Below are 24,495 nucleotides of genomic sequence, written 5' to 3'. Positions count from 1 at the left end.
GTGCCCCGTGCTAGCTGGGTCAAGAGGTGGGGGTGAGTGGCTTTAATGCCATCAGTGCACACTGACCGAACCTTTCTGTCTGTGATGGAGACAGGAATAAGGATGTCTCTTTGTAGCCAACTGCAAAAACCCGGCCCTGTCGTCTACCCCAGAACCCTGTGATTTCCGTTCAAAGAGGGAACTTGATCCCATTTGCCCCACCCACCCCATGTTGAGTAATTTGATATTTTTCAGGATTAACTTCAAACAGGACAAAGAGAGTATTAGAGAGCATTCCTTCTTATTTTGAACAGGCAACATTAGAAAGGAACACTGGACTTTCCTGTCCAAATGGCCCTCTGCTGTGACTTGCTCATGTGATGCCCGCAGGAGGCAAGAGTGAATGCAAGATGGAGCAGAGGGTCAAACATGTCTCGGTGGGGTGTTGTTTTAGGAATCCAAGAGAAAAATAACACAAATTTCGATGACCAATTATTGTCAACCTTTCCCTTTGTTTGAGTAGCTTCTCATCATCAGCTCACAAAGTCTTCATTAGCTGTTCAATGAGTACCATCGCCTATGACATTTGCTCTGTCTCCTTTTGGTTTAATACTTTGGTCCATGATATAGTAACATGATCTATGAAACTTTACATTCAAGTGACCCCTGTTTATCAATGTTGCCCGTTATATATTTTAATGTATTTATTATTGTGATTTATATCTGCCCTAGATATTGATGAGTGCAAGGTTATTCACGATGTTTGCCGGAACGGGGAGTGTGTCAATGACAGAGGGTCCTATCATTGCATCTGCAAAACTGGCTACACGCCGGATATCACAGGGACCGCCTGTGTAGGTAGGTGCTTTGTTTTTAGTGCTTTATTCCTGATTGAAACTTCCGGTTACAGGAAAGAAAACCCCACACTGAAAAAATCTAAACTGCACCTATACTTAATAGAAAATTGTGAGGCAATGATCAGATGCTTCACAGAGTTTATAGGTCTAGATGCTGAGCATTCTAAAAATCTTCTAAATGGGCTTTTACTCTGTCTTTCTTTGATCACAGATCTGAATGAGTGCAACCAGGCTCCCAATCCCTGCAATTTTATCTGTAAAAACACAGAGGGGAGTTACCAGTGTTCCTGCCCGAAAGGCTACATTCTGCAAGAGGACGGACGGAGCTGCAAAGGTGAGGGACTTGGGCTTCGTCTACTCGCCTGCCACAGGTGAACATGCCTGTGATGTATCGGGAGACAAGCTGGAAGACTTGCTTCCCTGGGCTCAGTGCCCATGTAGAAAGTGGGTCCCTGGGGATGGGGGTTAAGCTGAGGCCAGGGAGGCTGCTGAAGGATGGTAGCAGAAGCTACCGTTGCTCGATGCCATGAGCATCATGGATGCTGTCCATGAGGGGCTCCTTGGTACCAACTCTCCAAGGTTCTGGTGAGGCTGATTCCCTGTTGATTTCCTCTCCTTTCCCATTGGCTTCATTTATTCACTGTCTGTTCAACAACGGTGTAGTCTAGATCTTCATGCCATGATCTCAGAGGTGTGTCTGATTGATTAAACTAGTGTTAAACTGTGGGTCTTGGCCCCTTTGTGGGTTGCATATCAGATATTTACATTACGATTCATAACAGTAGCAAAATTACAGTTATGAAGTGGCAATGAGAATAATTTTATGGTTGGGGGTCACCACAACATGAAGAATTGTATTAAAGGGTCACAGCTTTAAGGTTGAGAACCACTGAGATAGATTTTAAGTTTGCAAGAGTTTCTGAGCAAGGTTCAGGCAAGTATGGAAATAACACAGTGAAACCCCAACTAATTTGTACACACAACTAAAGTGTGTGTTATTGATTATAATAAAAAGGAAAGAGGGGTGAAAATAGAGAGAAGACGTTCTTGAGGATGAGAACAGCAAGTGTTGCTGTACTGAATGGTTCCCATTAGTGGAATAGACAGCTATGAGGGCCCGTGGCTCTGTCTCCTCAGCAGCAGCTGGTCTGCACACGGGTCCCAGTGGAGAAGGCCGTCTGGTTTGGGGAGAAGCGACATCAGTCAGCCTCTCAACTGTACAAGTCGGCCTTCTCACAGTTCAAGAAAGGCTCCATCTGAGAGTCCTCCGTGCTGGGATGGACACAGGGAGGTCCTCTCAGGTTAGGACAGGTGTCCTTCCAGCCAGGAAGGCCACTATGGAGCAAAGGCAGCCACCAGCAAATCTAACACCACTTGTCCTCTGTGGAGGGGTTGAATTTGTGATAAAACACTCTTGACCCTTGGGGGGGCTCAAATGACCTTTTCACGGGGATTGCCTAAGACTACTAGAAAACACACATTACATTACAATTCACAACAGTAGCAAAGTTACAGTTATGAAGTAACAACAAAAATAATTTTATAGTTGGGGGTCACCACAACACGGGGATTTCCAGGCATTTAACACCCTGTTAAAGTGGGAGATTACATTGAGATGAAAATTAGCGTTGGGTCAGTAGTATAGGTAAGGATTTTTGTTTGTTTTCAGCTCATCAAAATCAGACTTTTTAAAAAGTCTTTCCTAGATGTTAAATTTTATTTCATTCAAAGAAAAACTGCTAACCACAGAAGTCATACTCATGACCTCATATGAGTTTGTTCTAAATGCAACAGAAAGGAATTAAGGCAGTGGTTCTCAACCTTCCTAACGTGGGGACCCTTCAGTACAGTTCCCCATGTTGTACTCTTAGGCAATCCCTGTGAAAAGGCCATTTGACACACCCCTTGAGGGTCGTGACCCACAGGTTGAGAAGCAATAATTAAAGGACCAAATAAATTTCCAGCCTCAACATCACTTTTGACTTCTCTCCTCAGATCTTTCTGCTGTTGTGGAAAATGTTCAGAATGAATTTTTACTTCATTTTATCACCCATTTAAACATTTAGAATGTCTTTCAAATAAATTGGTGGAGAAATTCCTACGTTTCTTTAACTCAAGGGAACTGCTCATCCTTGGCTCCCACAGAGCTACTTCCCCTCTCTGTCCAAGTCCATCCCCTGCCTTCTTGCCAGCCCTTGGCTGTGGCCCCATGTTGCCCTGGTGTCCTTTGAGGCCTAGAAGAGATGCTTCCCGTCCCAGCGCGTTGGGCACCCGTGAACTCCATCTTGCATTTTCTTGCAGATCTCGACGAGTGTGCAACCAAGCAGCATAACTGTCAGTTCCTGTGTGTTAACACCATCGGTGGCTTCACATGCAAATGCCCTCCTGGGTTTACCCAGCACCACACTGCCTGCATTGGTAAGCAGGAAGGAAAACCCTGTCTGGAGCACAGCTGTTGGTCTTTTTGGTCTAAGAGACTTTTCTACTCCCTCTGCTGTCCGGTAACAGTACACCATGTCCCGCTTGGGGCGGGGGTGGGGTGGGGTGGAGAGTAGGGGGGGTGGGGGGTAGGGGGGTGCACGTGTTGGACTGTGTACACACAGTGTGAAGTTACTGACCCGATTTTGGACTCCTTTGGGTCAACCTCCCCCCTTCCTTTCAAACATTGCAAAGCAGCTTTGGAATGTGTCATCTCCTGTCTCCCGTGCTTCTCCCAGATAACAATGAGTGCACGTCTGACATCAACCTGTGTGGCTCCAAGGGCGTTTGCCAGAACACTCCGGGAAGCTTCACCTGTGAATGCCAGCGGGGGTTCTCACTCGATCAGAGTGGCGCCAGCTGTGAAGGTAGGGACGAGATGCTCTTTGCAGAGGTGGCCTTTGTGGCTGTCAACGTCTGTGAATTGCAAGAACTAATATCTCTTCTGGGTGTGGTGGTACAGATCCGTAGTCCTAGCACTTGGGAGGCAGAGGCAGGAGGATTGCTACAAGTTGGAGGTCAGCCAAAAATAAAAAACAAATAAGTAAACCAAAGGGCAAAAAAGAAGGAAAAGAAAAAAAGACTCTGAACAAAGAGAGCAGCCAATTGAAGCTGGGGCTATTCACACGGCCCCCAGTTTTAGAAAAAAACCTACATGCTTCTTCCGTGTAGATCAGGATTTTGTTTAGTTAACAATCTAGCATAGTAGGAATAACTCAGCAAAAATACCTTGACTTCTGACATTTGGGGCCAGAGCCCTGAGATTTCTCCAACATGGACAATACATACAGGAAGTAACTCTTCTACAAATGTATAAATGTTTAAATTTTAATTTTTAGGATTTTATTTTCTTATTTATGTTTCTAATTCCAGTACAAATAAACAAACATAATTTCCAGAGCTACCCCCACACACACAATGCTCTGTGGTGAATTGACATCATTTTGATCGGTAGACTTTACCAGGAATCTCTGAATGTTAATGTAGATACGCCTGATGTTTTGCTAGAATAGCTTTTTAGGAGATTCATTTCTAGAACTGCCTTTTGGCTTCCCAGGCCGATGGATGAGGCTTCAGGGGGCCTGGGAGACAGCGGCTGACGGGGCTCACGGGAGGCTCTGCTTCTTTTACAGATGTGGACGAGTGTGAGGGCAACCACCGTTGTCAGCATGGCTGCCAGAACATCATCGGCGGCTACAGGTGCAGCTGCCCCCAGGGCTACCTCCAGCACTACCAGTGGAACCAGTGTGTAGGCAAGTAGCTCCCAGTCCTTAAAGAGGCGTGGTTGCCGCCTCCTCAGAGAGCCGGTGCCTTCCTGCTGAAGTAAGGTTACTGAGCCAACAACGGCCCACAGAAAGTTGCTCTACCCCACTTGAAACCAACGGGAAGTAAAAATCTCTTAGGAAAAAAAGCACAAGATGAAGAATGCTTTGGGAATAGCTGGGATGAAATACCCTTAGCCTTTCTCGATACCATCAGCCTTCCTAGTCCACTACACTGTTAGCACCCCACACTGCACTGTTAGAACCCACACTGCACTGTTAGAACCACACACTGCTCTGTCAGCACCTCACACTGCACTGTTAGAACCACACACCGCACTGTTAGAACTCCACACTACACTGTTAGAACTCCACACTGCACTGTTAGAACTCTACACTGCACTGTTAGCACCCCACACTGCACTGTTAGAACCCACACTGCACTGTTAGAACCACACACCTCACTGTTAGAACTCCACACTGCACTGTTAGCACCCCACACTGCACTGTTAGAACCACACACTGCACTGTTAGAACCACACACTGCTCTGTCAGCACCTCACACTGCACTGTTAGAACTCCACACTGTACTGTTAGAACTCCACTCTGCACTGTTAGCACCCCACACTGCACTGTTAGCACTCCACTCTGCACTGTTAGCACCCCACACTGCACTGTTAGCACCCCACACTGCACTGTTAGCACCCCACACTGCACTGTTAGCACCCCACACTGCACTGTTAGAACTCCACACCGCACTGTTAGCACCCCACACTGCACTGTTAGCACCCCACACTGCACTGTTAGCACCCCACACTGCACTATTAGAACCACACACTGCACTGTTAGCACCTCACACTGCACTGTTAGCACCCCACACTGCACTGTTAGCACCCCACACTGCACTATTAGAACTCCACACTGCACTGTTAGCACCCCACTCTGCGCTGTTAGAACTCCACACCGCACTGTTAGCACCCCACACTGCACTGTTAGCACCCCACACTGCACTGTTAGCACCCCACACTGCACTGTTAGCACCACACACTGCACTGTTAGCACCCCACACTGCACTGTTAGAACTCCACACTGCACTGTTAGCACCCCACACTGCACTGTTAGCACCCCACACTGCACTGTTAGCACCCCACACTGCACTGTTAGAACTCCACACTGCACTGTTAGCACCCCACTCTGCGCTGTTAGAACTCCACACTGGGGATCTCTCTACAGTATCTAGTTCCTTGAAGGTTTTTGGTTCCAGGAAGATCATGGCCAGTTCATAATAAGTCAGGTAAGAAGCTAGAAGGAGTTTGGGGTTCTTGTTCAACCCAAACCCCAAACGAGGCTCAGAACTCTCAAGAAATAAAGTTATCTACAATGAGTTCTGTCATGAGCTGGAATGGTTCCCTCAGGGTGGGGCTATCCAGAGCAGATCTCTTGGACCACCCACCTGGGTGCCCATTCATAGCTTGTCAGAAGTTCACTCTTCCTGGTGGCTGAGTTAGAAGTCAGGGGCCATTAACTCCAATCCTTTCTGGAAGCAAATAGCAGATTTCAACTCTCAGCTGGAGTGGAAACCATTTGGCCCTACCAAAAGCAATCAAAGAAAGCCTACCCTACATTTAGGAGTTTCCTACTGGCAACCGATACCACCACTAACCTGCGTCATGTGACCTGCTGCAGGTCAGGGTGGTGGGTTTTAATCTGTCCTATGGAGTGGTTTTTAGGGGCTTTAATTGATATTTTAATTAATTAGAATGCTCTTTTTTATATAAAAAGGAGGAAATTCTCACCAATAAAATTGCAGATAGAAGAACGAATCAAGATATTGAGAAGGATAGAAAACTAAATTCCTTGTGGAGTCGGTTGCCCAGGGTATACAGGATGGACAGAAGGGGTCAGGGGTACATGTCAACCAAACTACTGCATTTGCAGACGGCAAAGGCCACATGTGTGAGCATGTTGTTCTCAGGCTGCGGACACTGAGCACTGAAGACTGCTGATCTTCATTTGTGCCCTGCCGCCCCAACACAGATGAGCAATATGAATTTAAATGTTTATGAAATGTTATCAGAGAAGAAGTAAAATAAAATAAAAAGTCTATGAAAAGGGAGGAGAGTTCTCCACCAGAAGGAATATTTACAGAAGCCCAGGGAGAGGTTAAAAGGACTGTTGGAGACTCTCCAATTTGGCATCTGCCTCAGAGAGGAACTCTTCCAGCCTTCCAGACCAGGCCAGTTCAGCTTGCATGCTGAGAGGCACTCGGTTTCTTTCCTGGTTGTCCAGTCTAGGAGCGGATAGAGTTAATATTTACAAGCATCTTTTTTGTGTAATGAATTACTTCCCTTCCTCTAATGTCGATCTACTTTGTGCCTATTAGCAAAAAGCAAAATAAATCTAGCGATAGATTGACAGGTCTTGCCCTGTATCTACCCATGCCTCATGGCTTATTAGTCTGGGTCCCATGAGCCAAACCCATGTGGAGAAGAAGAGATCAGAGGCTCTGATGCTCCACACAGATCAGTTTTGTGCGGGCTGAGAGCAGGTGGAGAGGATAGAGGCCATGGAGGGTCAAGAAAGAATGGTCGTCCCAGATTCTCCTACACTCCTTACTCTTTGCTTAGCTAAGGTCTGGTGCTTACGGCCTCCACTGGTATCTATATCATGCTTCATTCCGTATTTAAAATAAGGGAAAAGAACAGAGACAACGTTATATTTTATTTTTCTGTTTTAGGACCCCTGTAGCCTAAGGGACCTTGGATTTAGACTTGAGTTCTTTGAATGTAGAGAATCTTCAAATAGGCAAAGTCAGGCTAGTGACTGGAGAGGAGGGGGAAGGATACATGCCCGTGAATAATACTAGACACACAGACACACATGATACTAAGCATTTGTATTACCAGCAAAAACCCTAGGCCTTCCACTTTTACACACCTGTGTACTAACTTCACATACATGGCGTGAGAGAAGAAGGATGAACAGGGAAAAGGAAGGGGTAGTGGTGGAGACGGGGAGAGGGGAGGGGAGGGTGGGGAGGGTGGAACTGCACAATACACTTGGATGATAGTGTATGTATTAGACTCATCGCTCACTGTGTACATGAATATACACCAACTTAGATAAGTGTTTGAGGCCGGTGAGTTGGCTCAGTGGCTGCCGATGCCGGTGACGAGAATTCAGTCCGGAGGGTCCTCAGAGCAGAGGGAGAGAGCAGACTCCCACAAGTTGTCCTCTGTCCTCTACACATGCACCGTGACACTCTCGTGTGTGTGCTTGTGTGTGCATGCATGCACACACGATAAATGCATGTTTTAAAAAGTGAGTTATTTAGAGCATTTGGAGAAAAAGAGAAAGAGCGTCGTTCTCTCTGAACAAAGAAGGTCAAATTAATTACAGGAGAGAAGAAACGCGGTTTTCAGCATAGCTGTGCCCTCGCGGGCCACTATGGTATAAAGAACATGGTCCCTGCAGTCAAGCAGCCCCATCAGGGCCCTGGCCTGGCTGCTGCTCGGTGTAGGGTCCTAGAGAAGATTCCTAAAGCTCCTGGGATGGTCACAAGGCGTCCATAAAGGAATGTGAAACACCCCCACATCCTCTCTATCCCCTATGGCTCCAGGGAGCGCTCCTTTCACACCTTGCTGGAAGTGGCCACCCGAAGAGGAATGAAGGCCATACATACTCCAGAGAGAGTGCTGTAGCTCTGAGGACAGCTTTTAACAGCAAGTTCCCAGCATGCCCCACAATGGCAGGTCCAGGGAAGAATCGTAGAGATTTCAAAAGTATGTAGACTGAAATAATGAGAAGGTCACAGTTTTCTTCATTTGAACTGAAGTTTTTGAAAGTTAGATTTCTAGGGCTGGAGAGATGGCTCAGCGACTAAGGCTTACTGGCTGCTCTGCCAGAGGACCTGGGTTCGAGTCCCAGCACCCACACTGTGGCTCACAACTGTCCCTAACACCAGTTCCAGGGGACCTAGAGCCCTTCCTGGCCTCTATAGGCACTGCATGCATGTGGCATACACATGTACATATATAAATAAAAGTTAAAAGACATCTTTAAGAGTTATTCTATTTTCCTATCTCCTCCAGACTATGTAGGCTTCTGTGGGTAGGCTTCCCTGCAGAATGTGTGTCTCGTAGATGTCCCCTGTCACTGCCTGAAAAGTGTGCCACACTTAGCTTTAGTCATGGCTCAGACACTGGAATCACAACTGGTTTGAATAGGCATTCAGAGATTTAAAAAAACAAAAAACAAACAAAAAAACAAAAAACAAAAAACCCAGCCATACCAAGAGGTGAGACATGGCCTAAGAATGAGCACCTAGAGGCCTTTGTAGACTTTTTGAAAAGAAAGTACAAATGAGGTGGATTCCCCTGTAGAATATCAGCCTTCCCCCGACCTTCATTCACATCCTGCAACAGGCAGGCCCCCGGGCAGCATCAGCAGAAGTGGTGGGTCCCTGCTTCCGGGATAGCCATCCTGCAGACGCTTGTGAAGCAAGAACACAGATAACTGTATGGTCCCTTCCCACCTGCCCTAAAACCCCAAATTATAGCTGTGGTCCTGCCTCTCATGGAGCATAACATGCTGGCACTGGCTTTCAGTGAGAACTGAAGTCTGAGGCTTCTCACAGTGCCATCCTGGATGCTCCCCTAGGTGCATTTGACCCCCTCTACCATATTTAGTCAGCATGCCAAGAGGCTCCCTCCATCTCCACAGCTTTCTCTCTGGTTCTCTCCACTCTGGCTACACTGCCTACTTTTTCTCCCTGAGACCCTCCCTTCCTTCCTCCCTCCCTCCCTATAGGCCTGTTGGCGAGTCATGAGGAATATGACCCAAATTCCTCCATGGAAGTCTATGGCAACATCACACATGTAGTGTTCTCTTGTTTTTGCTGCAGATGAAAACGAATGCCTGAGCGCACACGTCTGTGGGGGAGCCTCCTGCCATAACACCCTGGGGAGTTACAAGTGCATGTGTCCCACTGGCTTCCAGTATGAACAGTTCAGCGGAGGCTGCCAAGACATCAATGAGTGTGGCTCATCGCAGGCCCCCTGCAGTTACGGCTGCTCCAATACCGAGGGTGGCTACCTGTGCGGCTGTCCTCCAGGCTACTTCCGGATAGGCCAAGGGTAAGTATTTCTCTTCCTGCCCTTGATCAATGACTCACTAAATGTGCATCTCTACATAAGTACCTGCCCTTCTAGAGAACTACATTTTCCATAACCATCAGGGTCACTCCAGTTATCCCTGAGAAAGTTTGAGAGGCGCATCCATAAGGGGTGTATCCAGATTGCTAGAAACTCATTGTTTTGTTTCTTTGTTTTTTTGAGACAGGGTTTCTCTGTGTAGTTTTGGTGCCTGTCCTGGAGCTCACTCTGTAGACCAGGCTGGCCTCAAACTCACAGAGATCCACCTGGCTCTGCCTCCCGATTGCTGGGATTAAAGGCGTGTGCCACCACTGCCTGGCCTGCTCTTACGGTTTTTAAGGCATCTTTTGCCCTTCACTCTTGAATTATATTAGAAATGATCAAAAAGCACATTAAGTATGAGTTGGAATAATTAACTATAATTTCCGGGTAGAAAATTTTACCAAATGATGTGAACATGTATCTGACAGTTGGGGCAGAAAGGAACACTGTTTTTCTCAATGGCTTAAAATTTTAGTAAGTTTTTAAAGTTGAGGTCTTCCCTAATGACTTGTGCACATCTGGTTCATGAATCTTAACTTCTTAATTCTCTCTCTCTCTCTCTCTCTCTCTCTCTCTCTCTCTCTCTCACACACACACACACACACACACACACACACACACACACACTTATACCAAATATGAACCCAGTTGTTCCTGTGGCACACTGGCTTTCAGGGACTTAGTCCAGTCTGTATAAACGTCAAGGTAGAAGAATGCTTCGTGGGAAGCTCTCAGAATGCCAGCAGTAGGACCCAAATTCCCAGATGTCTGTCTGGCTCTCAATTGACTCCTTTATTTTTTTACAGTTTAATGCCAGAACCATTTTTCCCAGCCAAAAAAAAAAAAAAAACAGTGATACTCCAAACTGGCCCTTTGCCCGTGGGACTTGGTAGTCCCATTTCTTATAAGTGGTGCTCCTGGGACAAGGAAATCCTGGAGGAAAGTTCTGAGGAAGAAGCCAAGCCTGTAGATTTGGGCTTGCCTCCCCCTTCATTCTCCTCTCTGTTTACCTATGTTCCATGCTGCTAGGTGAAGAGGAAAGGAAATGTGTGCACCCAGGGAGACCCTGGGAAGTAGAGAGAAGCGCTCAAGGGTGGTGACAAACAGCAGCGAGCCAGCGACTTGCTGGTGTGTTTCGAAATCCGTGGACAAACAAGGAAATGAGCTGTAAAGAGTAGGTCAGTCATCACAGAGAAGCAGTTTAGCAGGGGTTGGTGTACATTTCGTGGTAGAAATCCGCCTGCCCGTTCATAATGGCTTTGGCCCCTCTGTGATGTCACTTGAGTCAACTTGACCCCCCAAACTAAGGGTTGGTTCAGGATAATTCCTAGGTTCTCAACACATTCAGAAAGGGAGCCTGACAAAAACAAATCAGAGACTGTGTGAAGCTCCTTTGGCTTCGATAACTGAAAAGCAAGGAAATAAGGATTAGATCTCTCTTGGGTCTGGGTTTGTTTATCAGCCTCCCCGCATGAGTCAAAGCCACTGGCCTTAGTGGTTTTCAATGACTTGAAACTGTTTCCCACAGTTGGGCAAGTTCTGTGCTGATTCATGCTGTATGTGAGAATATATTGTGTAGCCTGGCGGTGGTGGTGCAGACCTTTAATCCCAGCACTCAGGAGGCAGAGGCAGGCGGATCTCTGTGAGTTGGAGGCCAGCCTGGTCTACAGAGCGAGTTCCAGGATAGCCAGAGCTGTTACACACAGAGAAAACCCGTCTTGAAAGAGAGAGAGAGAGAGAGAGAGAGAGAGAGAGAGAGAGAGAGAGAGAGAGAGAGAGAGAGAGAATACTGCATATCTTCACATCACAGGACCGTATCAAGCCTCAGTCACCACCTGGACTTCTCTTCCCGCAAGAGTAAACTGTCAAATAGATGTGACTGCTTAGAAAGGGGTTGGGGAGGCGTGGCAGTGACGGGAGAGCAGGAAGTGGGTTCCAAGAACCCCAGGAAGAGCACGCCACGCTTCCCGATACCCTGTTGGGCCAGCAGGGGGCAGCAGTGGTGGTGAAGGCAGTGGTTAGGCCACGGACATAAACCAGAAACACGGGACATGAAACGGTAAAAGACTGGGATGGAGGGCTGGTAGGAGCAGAGGTAGCAGCAGGAGGGTGGGAGACCTGGGAGGAAGAAAGCCACTGAAACACTCTGTCCAGAATATGTCATAAGAGCATCTGACATAGTATGTGCTGCTTTTAAAAACTAAAACATAAAAATCAAGGTCACAGCATAGAAAAAAAATACGTTGTCCAGGAAAGAGGCCCCAGATCTGGCCCACCTGTCCACCCATTGCTCTCCCCTAGAGGTACAGCTGCCAGGGAGCCTCCTTACTCCCATGGAGCCTGATTCTTAGAAGAAGACATGTTTCAGTGATCCACCAGGTCACGTGATCTTCAGTTTTCAGTGTGTCCCCTCTCTGCAGAGTACTGCAAAGGCTTGGGCCGGTAGGCTGGGAGATGAAGGGATCAGGAAGTACGCACACCAGTGTCTTGAGAGAAAGGACCCTGTACTCAGGGGATTGGGTATTTGGAGCTCACAACAGAGGGCATCTGTATGATTTTTTAGAAGCAGACGATCGTCCAGTGGAAAATGGGATGTTACCAGCCAGGAGGCTGGACATTACTGATTCTGATGCAAACTGTCTGTGTGCTCCTTTGTACGGCAGGCATTGTGTTTCTGGAATGGGCATGGGCAGAGGGGGCCCAGAGCCACCTGCCAGCGGTGAGATGGATGACAATTCACTGTCCCCAGAAGCCTGCTATGAGTGTAAGATCAATGGCTACTCCAAACGAGGCAGGAAACGGAGAAGCACAAACGAAACAGATGCCTTGGACATCCAGGTAGGTCGGGGTCTCTCCTTGTCTGATGATACGGAAGGGCTCTTGTGCATTCTTCCAAGGTCACCCCAAAGTGTGAACACTCTCCCCCGACAGCTAGCCCAGTCATTCTCCTGGCTCTAGCAGCATTTTGCAAGAGGCTATGGGGCTTTGGGGGTTTGTTTTATTTTATTGATTTGTTTGTTCTGGCCGCCTTTGGAGAATGGCAGTTTGAAAGGTTTTCACACACTTGCTCATTTCCTGTCTCACCAAGAAGAAAGTCAAACGCCCACCCAGTGTCTGCAGAAAGGACACCAAGTAGGCAGAGCGGCATGCACACACAGTAGTGCTCCCCACACAGGAACGCCGAGGTCTGGAAACTAAAGGCTCCTCTGCGGGAAAAGGGCCACAGGGAGTGTGGGGGAGCTTGGGTGGTGAGCAGGAACATATGATGCTAAGTCAAGTCAGACATGCAGCATTCACCCAGTTCTCTGGCTCCAGGCTGGGAGCATTTAGCCTACGTGGTCCCAAAGAGGCAAGCAGAAAGCTAGGTGAAAGGAAAAAAAAACAAAAAACAAACAAACAAACAAACAGAACCCCACAGACCTTAACAGCTCATCACAGCCAGGAAGTAGGTCCATAGGTGTGTCCTTCGGAGGGGATGGTTTTTGTGTCAGTGAGCAAAATTGAAATAGACGAGTTCTGAGTCTGAGTAACCCCTCTGCAACCCACCTCCTGTGGTTTGGGAAATAAGTCTTTGGAAAGAAAACAATCTATGAACAGCGCTTCAAAAAAAAAAAAAAAAAAAAAATCTCTGCATCTGAGTCACCGGAAGCCTTGTTAGAATGGATTGCTGGGAAGAGCCCCAGGGTTTCTAATTCAACAGGTCTGAGAGGGGCTAAGCTTTTGCATGTCTAATGGTTTCCAGGCGATGCTAAGGCTACTGGTTCAGGGACCACAGTTTAGACCTACTGAGAGCCTCCCCCTCCCCCAATACAACTGATTTCAACCCCAGTTTCTTCCTCCCATCAATTTTTTGAAAGCACATTTGTGATTTCCACAAAGTACTCTGAGTATGCAGCTTCCTCACAGTGGACACAGCCTAGGCAGAAACCTTATTTGTCTTGAAACTTGAATGGCGTTTTCTTTCTTATGAGAACTAAAGAACATATTTAGCTGGAGTTAAGGCATTGTCACGTGTCTTTCCAGGATGGGTCGGAGATGGAAGCCAACGTGAGCCTCGCAAGTTGGGATGTGGAGAAGCCAGCTAGCTTTGCTTTCAATATTTCCCACATCAGCCACAAGGTCCGAATCTTAGAGCTCCTGCCGGCCCTTACAACTCTGACGAACCACAACAGATACTTGATTGAATCTGGAAATGAAGATGGCTTCTTTAAAATCAACCAGAAAGAAGGAGTCAGCTACCTCCACTTCACGAAGAAGAAGCCAGTGGCTGGCAGCTACTCCTTACAAATCAGCAGTACTCCACTTTATAAAAAGAAAGAACTTAATCAGTTAGAGGACAGGCATGACAAAGACTACCTCAGCGGTGAACTGGGCGATAACCTGAAGATGAAAATTCAGATCCTGCTTCATTAATTCACCATCCAAAGACCAAATAATTAAAATAAAAGCAACTGTAGGTAGGTAGAATTCTATTTTCCCCAAACCAGAACCTTCACATCATGGTACAATCATTCACCAAGTCAATCTGTATAAATGAGCACTATTCTTGAATGGCATCAAGGTACAGTGATGACCCTAGTTCAAACAACCACTTCCTCAGGCTTCTCATGAGTAGCTCAGCTACCTTGTCATACGTGTTGATTCCTGGAAACTGGGACATGAATATCCACTGAGGTTGGCCATTCATGCCGACGGCCTACCTACCTTTCCAGCTGCCGCACGGGAATGTGTTTCCATCTGACGGTCCATTTGTTTTCACATTTCGAAACTTGGCTTCTATGAGTGCAAGCAGTAGGTTGGTCGTTTCTGATGTCTATTTGGTGCTAGTAAAGTCTCAAAATAGATTTATCGATGCACTGTAATAAGTACACAAGTTAGAAACCAAAATGCCAAGTATTCAGCTCAGATACTTCATTTCAATCAACCAAAGTTAGTTCAGTAGCTTATCTCACTTATGAGTATAATACATTACATGTAAATTAAGTGTGTGTATACTGTAATCGTGTTATTTTTATCATTGAAACATTTATAAACTAGAATAATAAAGCCCTTAATGTGAGGGTTTGTAATGGTGCTTATTGAGACCAAAGACTTGTTCAACGTCTACACCAAGCGGAAGTGGAATCTGTGACTGGCCCGCTTGTGCGCTGAGGTTGGAGAAGACAAGGAAACAGCCTCGGCCACCAGAGGATCACCAGTGCACCCTCCATCACCCAGCATGTGCAATCTGCCAAAATCACTCTCGGTCATTCCTGTCAACAAGGGGTTAATGTCATAATGTCACAATAAAGTGATCCTACCCTCCCTCCCTTTTTTAGTTTACTCCATGGTTTTGTGTTCTTGTGTGGATTGGAGGCTGGGAGGGTAAGGGACTTTCTGGAGGGGAAATAAAAGTCTCCTGGGTTTAAAGTATCCTTGGTCTGTTATCTATGGCTTCTGTGGGCATGCACCATGAGCACCAGGAGAAGAAATCACATCTTCAGTTGGTCCTGTGTATAGTGATTACCGATTGCCGAATGCTTGGTTCCTTATCTGGCTTACTAGGAAGACATTTAGATTGCAGCATCATTTCTAAACTGTGACCTAATCAATCGTGTGACTTCTAAACTCCCAGATTTAAGAACTTCCAAATATAAAATTCAGTCATTCTCTTAGAGCATTCGACCTTTGTGCCCTCTCCCATCAAGTACACAGCACTGGCAAGGTGTTCCATCTGTCCCCCTGAACATCTGTTGTTGGGCAGTGCTAGGCTAATTACAGAGAGCCGGTGTTCAATTGAATCCAACGGAATGCTGCAACTCTTGGTTTTCAAATGTCCTAACTTGAAAAATGCTGGTTCGTTTTAAATGCAATATTCAATATTTAACTGCTAATCTCATTCAGTTAATAGGAGAAAAAATGTTTTAAAGCCCTCGGGCCAGCAAAACAGTTTGTGGTGGTGAAAATAAGATGAATTCAACTTGTTGCATGAAGAGAGGACGGGAGTGGAATTTTCCAAGCCATGGGAAAGTCGTCTCCAATTCTGGGAAGCTTAGGCTAAAGCCAGGGGAGTAGGCTACCACTGATGCTTTTCCAGAAGGCAAAGCTAGTATCAACCCCATAAGCCTCAGTTTATCATATACCTTCCTAATGAGAAAGCTACCCATTGGGGGGATGGGCTTCCTTGTAGTGTGTTGAGTTTAGCTAGGTTAGACAAAGTGCTAGCATCTGTTTAATGCCCACGGATAGGTTAAGGAGTTCATTGTTGTTGGTTGGTTTGTCTGAGGCTCTTTTTTTTTTTTTTTAAATCTCTGATTTTGCTATCCAGAAGAATCTTGATCATGATTGTTGCTTAGTAGAGATGAGATGAAAATGAGCGGGATCAGTGCCTTGAAGAGGTGGTCAAAATACAACTTGGAATTCCCTTTTAACTCTGCACCTATCTCTCTGTGATAGAAGTATATTAAAATTGCTAGAGAAGAATTGATAACACATGTCAAACTATGGTTTGCATATGGAAAATGTCTTTGATAATTTATCCAGGACTGTATTCCATTCAATAATAGATTTTCTTCATAACAAACAACAGAAGAAAATGGAGTTGGCACGTGACAGAGCACTTTGATATTTTTAATAGTCTGAATCTGGATTTTATTTATTCCAGAGCCAGCAGTGTTGAACAGCATACTTTCCATGTTTCTGACTGTAACACAACATTTCCCTCATTCTTCCATTGAAAATACTCTCTTGTAAAACCCCCTCTGCCCCCAGGTTTCACCCTGCACCTTCCCATCGTCCTGGACCTTTCCATTTTATTTTTGCTAGTTGAAGAACTGATGCTGTGCACCCTTCAGAAGCTTGAAAAATACCTTGTCTTTCCCACAGCCCATTTCATTCGCCAATAATCATTCTGTAAGTAGCATTGAAATGAACTCAGCTGCCCTTGTGAAATGTTTAGACTTGCATAAACAGCTACATTTTTGTGCAACAAACCATGCTTCACTCAGCCAAAAGTGCTTGGATGCTGCCATGACAAATACTGTCTCACTTCAGAAATCATGCTTGTAAACTAGATGGGCCAAAATAAAGGACAATTGGGTTGATGATACAAATATGTACATATCTATAATCTGCTGGGGTTTTCAAATAACAGGTCAGCTTTGTCCACATCATGTACTTTATTCTAGCTTTAACTGTAGTTTTTAGAGACATAATAGAAACAGTTATTCACCGGCTTGTTTTTAAGTGGTAGGAGAGCAATACTACTAGAAATACTGGCTTTTCACATGTCTGCATACCCATGTGTTTAGACCATTTTAACTGCAGGACCTGACAACACCACAAAATCTGTGATTTCAACGAACCACTCATGAATCCAATTTCTTTTTCTGAAAAAAAAAAAAGCCATGACCATCTTTTTAGAAGGGGGGCTGTTTGCACCCTTGACCTTTCCATGTGCATGTAAAGGTCATTTTTGATTGTTGGAGAATGCATGGTGTATCATCTTTGCTAACTGAGTCAAGTCCCAGCAGGTAAGTTGTGATTCATGCTGGCTGATTAGCCATTATTATTTTTTACCCCCATGATTATTCATATTTCATGCAAGTATTCAACACCGTCGTTCTTCTCTGCCCCCTGGGATCGGTTACAGTGTCAGCTAGAAGGCACCGAGGTTTCTCAGTAGTTCTCCAATCCAGACCAGAGCTGGGGTTCAAGATTAAGTAGCCCAGAGGTGGGGCGTTTGGCAGCAAAGATGTCTTCATTCATCAGTTCCTGCCTGACTTCCATCCCCACCTGACCTCTCTGCAGCTGTGCTGGGAGTTGTAGAAATTCGAAGAGATCCGTTTCCTCTTCACCCTAAAACACTCACTTGGGGAGAATTAAGTTGAACCTAAATGATTAAACTTTTTTGGTCTGGAAATGGAGACATTTGAAAACATCCTGATCATAATCACACCTCCCATCCACCCGTCCCTGACACTGACAGAAAGGGGTCATAGACTTGTGGAGTTGTGTCTACGTGGTGAGCTGAACTCTGGGGAAGAAAGCCAACTCTGTGGCAAGGATTAATGGGATCTTCATATGTCTGAACTGTGTGTTTTCATAACTGCACAAAGCCAGCTTGAGGTGGCTACCTTTATGTCTGCCATTGCCTCGAGACTATCCTTTCTGGATGTGTTCTATGCTTCTCTCAGGTGGTCCCGAGATCAAGCCCCAGGGCGGCAGGCCCCAGCAGAGAATAGGCCCCTTCTGGCCAGTTGCTTCCTGTATTCTCCTGGACTGGCTGCTCCAGGGTCATTTGCAGGCTGCATGAACTCCCAAGTGGAGTCAATACCTATGCCCCAGCACCCCAGGAAACAATGTCTCTAGATCCTACCCAGTGTCCACCCACACAAGACCTCACACCTACTGAAAGACCAAGAAGCCTGGTCCACTGTTCTCAATGTTCTTCATTGATCATTGACAAGATTTTCTCCCCAGAGTCCATGATTTTTGACCTACAAAGGAAATGCACTGAGAGAGGCAGCCATCCGACCCTGTGGGAGGGGCTGAGTCCTGCACCTGCTCAACTCCATCCCTTTCCAGCCAGCGGGCCTGGGCAACTCCTTTGTGTTTCTGAGTCTGGTAACTGGTAGTAACAGCGTCACCCTCTCTGTATTATCCTGCCGTATTTATTACCCCCTAGATATGTATATTTTTTCTAAATTTAAGCCTTGGGATCTGTGCCTCTCTGGTTCTCATCTCTGCTTGGGTATTTATTGGAACACAAGTGAGAGAGACCAAAAGTCTCTCACTTTGCAGAGGTGGAAATGAGTCCAAAGCACCCTAATCTTCAACAACGCAGCGTGTACCCAATCACTGTGGGGACAATGAATGACTAAAGTGCAGGATGTTCATGCAAAGCAGAAATCTGTCAAGCTAGAAGTTGACGTATCACTTGAGACCTGAAGTGCCAGTGTGTTATGAACATCAGTTTCACATCCCTAGCAGACAACATGCAAGAAACAGGTGTGTTTACCATGCACATCTGAAAGGGTGTATGTCTGGACTCCTATCAATCACCACAGTCAGCAACCTATATCTACTGTATCACCCCCAGCAAATACTGCGGTGGTCTGCACAGAAAGTGGTGAGCTCATTTATAAAATTAGATCCTGTCAGTCCCTGCTAAAAATTATAGCCAAAATGACCTTCAGAGTGTTATTGCCTCTATAAGCATAGGAGGAAATTGCTATGTAAGGTTAATATTGAACGTTAATATAAGACATGTTCTCAAGTTAGGGGTCTATAGACACCATTTACAAAGGTGTTTTCAATATTTTCACAGTGTTTATCTGGGGCAGAAACTAAGCAGTCACCAACCCTGCTTCTTTCTCCTGAACCCACAAAAAGATCATATCTCAACAGATTGTTTGGGGTCATGTGCCAGGATGCTTACCAAGAGGATCATAGAAGAACTGATATATGTAGATGGAGGTTTCTCTCCCACCTGCCAGTTCCCAAATAACCCCTCAAAGGCTGAATATGAATTATAAATGCTCGGCTAATAGCTTAGGCTTACTGACTAACTAGTTAACCCATATTCCTTATTTATGCTCTGCCATGTGGTGGTACCTTTATTAGCATGGCACATTCATCTCCTGTTCCTTCTACATCTGGCTAGTGACTCCTGGCTCTGCCCTTCTCCTTCCCATTATTCTCAGTTTGGTTTTCCCACCTAACTTCATCCTGTTCAACTATTGGCCAGTCAGCTTGTTTATTAAACCAATCACAGTGACAAATCTTCACAGTGTACAAAAGGATTTTCCACAGCAAATATATACTATCTCCAGGTCTATTTGAAAACAATAAACAAAAACACACAGTCCTTCCCACAAGAAATCAAGTTCATTGCCTTAAGTCTCTGATAGCCTGGGAATTTTTGTTACAACACAGACTGTTGATTATTCTAATAAAGACATGCACACATCTACACCTTTTTACCATGAAGAAACCATACATGAAAGGATTTCTACCTTGGCTGCACATTAGAACCATGATGGCTCTTTAAAAGGATCACTGGTTCTAGGCTGCATCCCTAACCCATTAACTCAGAATCCGGGTGTGTAGTTCAGCCATGACCAGTCTTAGAAGTTTTCTAGGTGATGCCAGTTTGCTGCGCTGACTAAGAACCACTGCTCTTGAAGATTTAGATCCTTTGTGAAAATCAGTCAGACAAGGGTCTACTGTTCTGGGTAACTCAGATGTTCCCCTTTTCTACTACCACTCAATCTCTGGGACCTTATGTTATCACATAGTAACACAAGACATCTCCTGCCTCTGCTGACTGTAACTTTTCACTGGACTTTTGTGATACCAGCTGGTAACTCACAGGCAGCAGTGAGTTTTGGTAGACATTGATGGGTACTTTGTCTGGACTCCAAGTACAATTTCCCTTTCATACTAGCCACTATGAGAAAGTCTTGTCCCTGTGCTGGTTTATTCACAGGAAGCCAATGCCTCTAACATGAAGTGTGGTCCTAGCAAAATGTCAAAGAAACTTTCTGAAATATGTATCTCAGAAATACCATCCAATTCCTTCAAAGCAGACAGTTCTCTAAGGAGAGAACAAACACTTTCTTTTCCAGCCATCAATTGCTGCTAAGAATGTGCAAGTTGCATGGTGGGATACAGGCCAAGCCACACCCATCACAGCCCTAGTGGTTCCATTTTGAAATGTATAAATTACAGGGTGGTTTGGGCAATGCATTAGATTATTGGATGTAAACTTTAATATGCCTCCCAGGAAGCCTTCTGATTCAGCAAACCACACATAAAAATACAAAGCAAAACAAGAATTACAAAAAAAGTAGGCTGCCATTGCCAACTGAGAGTTGGAAAAGGGAACTTGCCTATGTGCGTTGAGTGAAAGCAGACAATTGTGTGGTAACAGATCACTAAAAAGATACGGTACAGAAATATCACCTTTCAATGCTATTCTAGGCATGACATGAGTTCCCTTTATGTTGGATATGAAGAGAGACCTGTTTTAATTTTTTCAGGTTCTTAATAAGCCAATGATAAATAATAAGTGTTTAATGAGTATCTGCTTGAAGGCACCAAATCCTGCCTGGAGCATGCACAAGTCAATACTGCCTGTCTGTGTTCAAGGCTCCTGTGGCAGATTTTAATGGACACAGACAGCTGTAGAGCTGACACAAGGCCCAAGAGTCTGAATTTCTAACGCTCATAAGATGGTCACACTATGCCAATGAACTTGCAGCCAGTTAGCCCATAACATTAGAGCCTGCCATTTGCACACCTTAAGTACAGATTTAAAATATCCCAAATCATGGTTCTGGTGTGTCGGGCAGTGTGCCAATCATATCTTGCCCTGTCTTTAGACAGCACAGTTTTTGTTTATACTTCTTAATCTAGGGTCTCTTTGGACTTCACCTTAGAAAGCACCAGTTAGTTCTGCCTCGTAGCCTGCCTCCACTCCTCATTCCCTCTTCTCATATCACAGTTAATATGTTCAAAGGCCCAGAGATACCAGAATGCATGCTAACTACACCAAAGTTCTCTCTGAGATTTAGCTCTCCTTAAATGCAACTCCTCCTAGGTCGGAGAAATGAGTTTTAAATACTTGACTCTAGTTGAAGTTGCCGATTCCCAGGTGGGCTTTTTATGTTTGTGCACATACACTCTTAAAATGAAGGCTACATGTTTAAGACATTTTTTAAATTGAGTCTCATGAAAAGATTTTTGAATTGGGTGGATATTTATTCTCCACATGTCAATAGATTGCTCCTAGAATCCTACCTTTTCTCAGAGCCTTTATAGAAGAGGTGAGGAGATAATATGCAAAGGGCATGTCAAAACTGCCAGTCTGAAGAGGAGCTGTGCATGCCTTGCCGACACTGGAAGACAGTGTCTGATTTCTTTTAGATTACTGAATTGTGTTGGCTTAAGGCGACACAAAATAATCCATCATTCATTCCTTCTTTGCTCTTATTCTTTGAATATGTGTCCTCTTTAAAAATGCCTTGACACGATGCCTAAGATTGCAACATACCAAGATGATGAGATGGTTGATCCTCGTCAATTCGATCTTTTATTCTGGGCAGGAGGCTTTAGTGACATCGTCCAACTTAGAGATTTCATCACATAACTCATGTCTACAGCTCATTTATAAAAATATAAAACAAGGTCATCTCTAGCATGGTGTCCTCCAAGAACTCAGTCATCGACTCCCTCCCTTCCCTGCCTGGCTCCCATCCATGTGTTACAAACCACGAAGGCACTTTCATCCAAGGAGACACACCCATTTACTCACCCACTGGGAAGCAGCCATACTCAAAAATGCACTTTAAAGGTGTTGATCTGTGGGAAACCAGAGGACAAACTGGCACAGCTGAAGGTCATAGGTGGCAGAGAATAAAGGGAGCTGTGTGACGGGCTGGGAGTTACCGAGGCCCTGTGTGAGTTGTACCGGGCCCTCTGGTGTCTACAGGAAGTCAACAACATTGAGTGATTATTCAAAGAACATACAATCCAGTGGTATGATTGAGCTGTGAAACTGCTGTATAGAAACATGCATAAACACATGACGCATAAGACAGAGCACATATTTTGGCTCCACAATGTTGCAAGCACTTCAGAAGCATCTTACTCACGCTCCTCACACCCAGTCTGCACAGTTGGGTATGAGTTGGGGCTCTCTCTTGATCAGTTTCTATCATTGGAGAGTCTGAACCTGGGCGAGTTCAGCCACCTTCCCAGCATGCAGCTGACAGTGGCAGAGTAGAACTCAGTCTCCTTTATTGGTTATGGTCAGAAAACAAACACAACTCATTGACTCAACACAATGCAAGTCTGTTTCTTGCCCTAAGTCCTGTGCAGCTGTCCCTGGCTGGCAGACTATTTGGAGAGGTAGTTCTCCAAGTGGTAACCCAGGAATCAGGTTGAAAGACATTTGCTAAGCCTTGTGTTTTGACAATTCATGTCAAAACACATCTTGAAGCTCCTGAACTTCAACTCCCAGCCTATGGCATCCAAGACCGTGAGGAGAGGAAGAGCCAGTGCTCCAGGCACACAGGATGCTGCGACAACCTATAGCAGAAGGGAAAGGTTGCCATGGGGACAGCCAGTACCCAGCTTTCCCTCCGGTGGACTCCAAACCAAGCAAACCTCACGGCTTCTAAGTCACTTTAGCGGCAGTACTAAACCGTGTGGCGCTAAACCAAGAACAGAGAACATTTTTAAGGAGTGGGGGATCATTGGAATAAAGTGGAAAGAGGAACTTGAGTGAGGTGCTGAAAAGGGGGTGTGAAGGAGGCCCTTGTGGCCGGGAGACAAAGAGTAAGTCAGGGAGACGTGTGGACAGCTGCACCATGGCTTTCCACAGGTAGAACACACCGCATGAAGTGATAAGCATTCCAGGCTGCATTCCTGGGGAGGGACAGATTTGAAATGGGGGCTGACGCCATACCTTTTCCAGGAACTTCTCCAAATGTCAACAGACAGAGGCGATCTGTGTTACGCTGCTTGTATCCTTCCAGACACGGCTTTTCCACTTGCATTTTGCCACGTGGCCCCCATGATGCAGTGATGACTAAAAAAAAAAAAAAAAAAAAAAAAAGAAGATGAACTGGGAATGCTTGACAGGCGTGAACTTACAAAAATGTGCTGAGAGGTGAACAATCCCGGGCCTCCCAGCTTCAGTCTGTCTCCGAGGGGGCTTTTCATCACCCGGAGGAGCCGTAAACTCCCCCCAGTTGTGTGGTGCGTCTTTTCCACGAAAGAAGTCTTGAACTATGGTATGAAGACTTAGTAGTACATAGTAATCTGTGGTCAGAGATTCTGGGGAACCCTTCATGGGGCCATAGCAACCCAGCTGGGCTTCTACATGGAAAGGATACCTCAAATGGCTAGGCAGAGTGGTCTTTTGCCAGCTGGCAGGTTGGATGTGGAAAGGGACTAGGGCTATCGGGGTGGGGTTAGCATGACTTCTGCAGTAGTTTGGCTACCGGGGTTGCTTCAGGAACATTTGGAACGTTAGTCTATATGGAGTGGGCAGGCATATGTCTGAAGTGAGAGGCACTGAGATAATAGGGTCACACAGGAAAGGTCCTGACTCCTCCCTCGTCATTGCTCATGTGCAATCACTCGGCTGGCCACGCCTACTTATCCCACTGCATGATAAGGCATGAGGAGGATAGAAGCTGTGTTCACTTCAATCTCTTGTTGAAAGGAACAGTCCTGTGCAGGAGGGCCCCAAGAATGGAGTGGTTTGGGAAGTGCAAGAAAGAAAGAGGCACATTGACTAAGAGACAGTTTCCCTGATATGTTATCTGGTGACCCAGGGAAAGTCACTTCTTTCTGGGACCCAGAGTCTCTACCTTTACCCAGTTCCCCAAATGTAAATATTGTGAAGGTAGAGTTATAGAGGGGACTGTGGAAGATTAGAAATAGCAAGGTATTATCAGTTATTATGGTTTACAAGCCCTGGACTTCTATGTCTTATCCAGAACCTGTCTGTGCCCCTCAGAAGCCACACATCCCCGACCTCAGACCTCTGCCTCTTCTCCCCACACTCAGTCATTTCCTGTTATCTTCCTCACTTTTACAGACATTAAAGACTTTATGTTCCAGCCACAGTGGCGGCACATGCCTTTAATCCCAGCACTCGGGAGGCAGAGGCAGGCGGATCTCTATGAGTTCGAGGCCAGCCTGGTCTACAGAGTGAGATCCAGGACAGGCACC

General features: G+C 45.7%; 1 protein-coding gene across 3 annotated transcripts in view; it reads left to right on the top strand.

Annotated features, from left to right (window-relative positions):
* Positions 1-15,183, top strand: part of Fbn1 (fibrillin 1) — a 212,705-nt gene extending 197,522 nt beyond the window's left edge. For all 3 annotated transcript variants that reach the window (XM_076570544.1, XM_076570547.1, XM_076570546.1), the window contains 8 exons: positions 712-837; positions 1,048-1,170; positions 3,138-3,254; positions 3,554-3,682; positions 4,448-4,567; positions 9,480-9,711; positions 12,435-12,609; positions 13,795-15,183. In XM_076570544.1, coding sequence (XP_076426659.1) covers positions 712-837; positions 1,048-1,170; positions 3,138-3,254; positions 3,554-3,682; positions 4,448-4,567; positions 9,480-9,711; positions 12,435-12,609; positions 13,795-14,184 — 1,412 coding nt within the window. In that variant the 3' untranslated portion in view covers positions 14,185-15,183. The remainder of the gene's footprint in view (positions 1-711; positions 838-1,047; positions 1,171-3,137; positions 3,255-3,553; positions 3,683-4,447; positions 4,568-9,479; positions 9,712-12,434; positions 12,610-13,794) is intronic.
* The last annotated feature ends 9,312 nt before the right edge of the window (positions 15,184-24,495 follow it).

This window comes from Peromyscus maniculatus, chromosome 4, assembly GCF_049852395.1.
Source record: "Peromyscus maniculatus bairdii isolate BWxNUB_F1_BW_parent chromosome 4, HU_Pman_BW_mat_3.1, whole genome shotgun sequence".
In the NCBI taxonomy this organism is placed as follows: Eukaryota; Metazoa; Chordata; class Mammalia; order Rodentia; family Cricetidae; genus Peromyscus; species Peromyscus maniculatus.
This window is presented reverse-complemented; position numbering and strand designations above follow the sequence as displayed.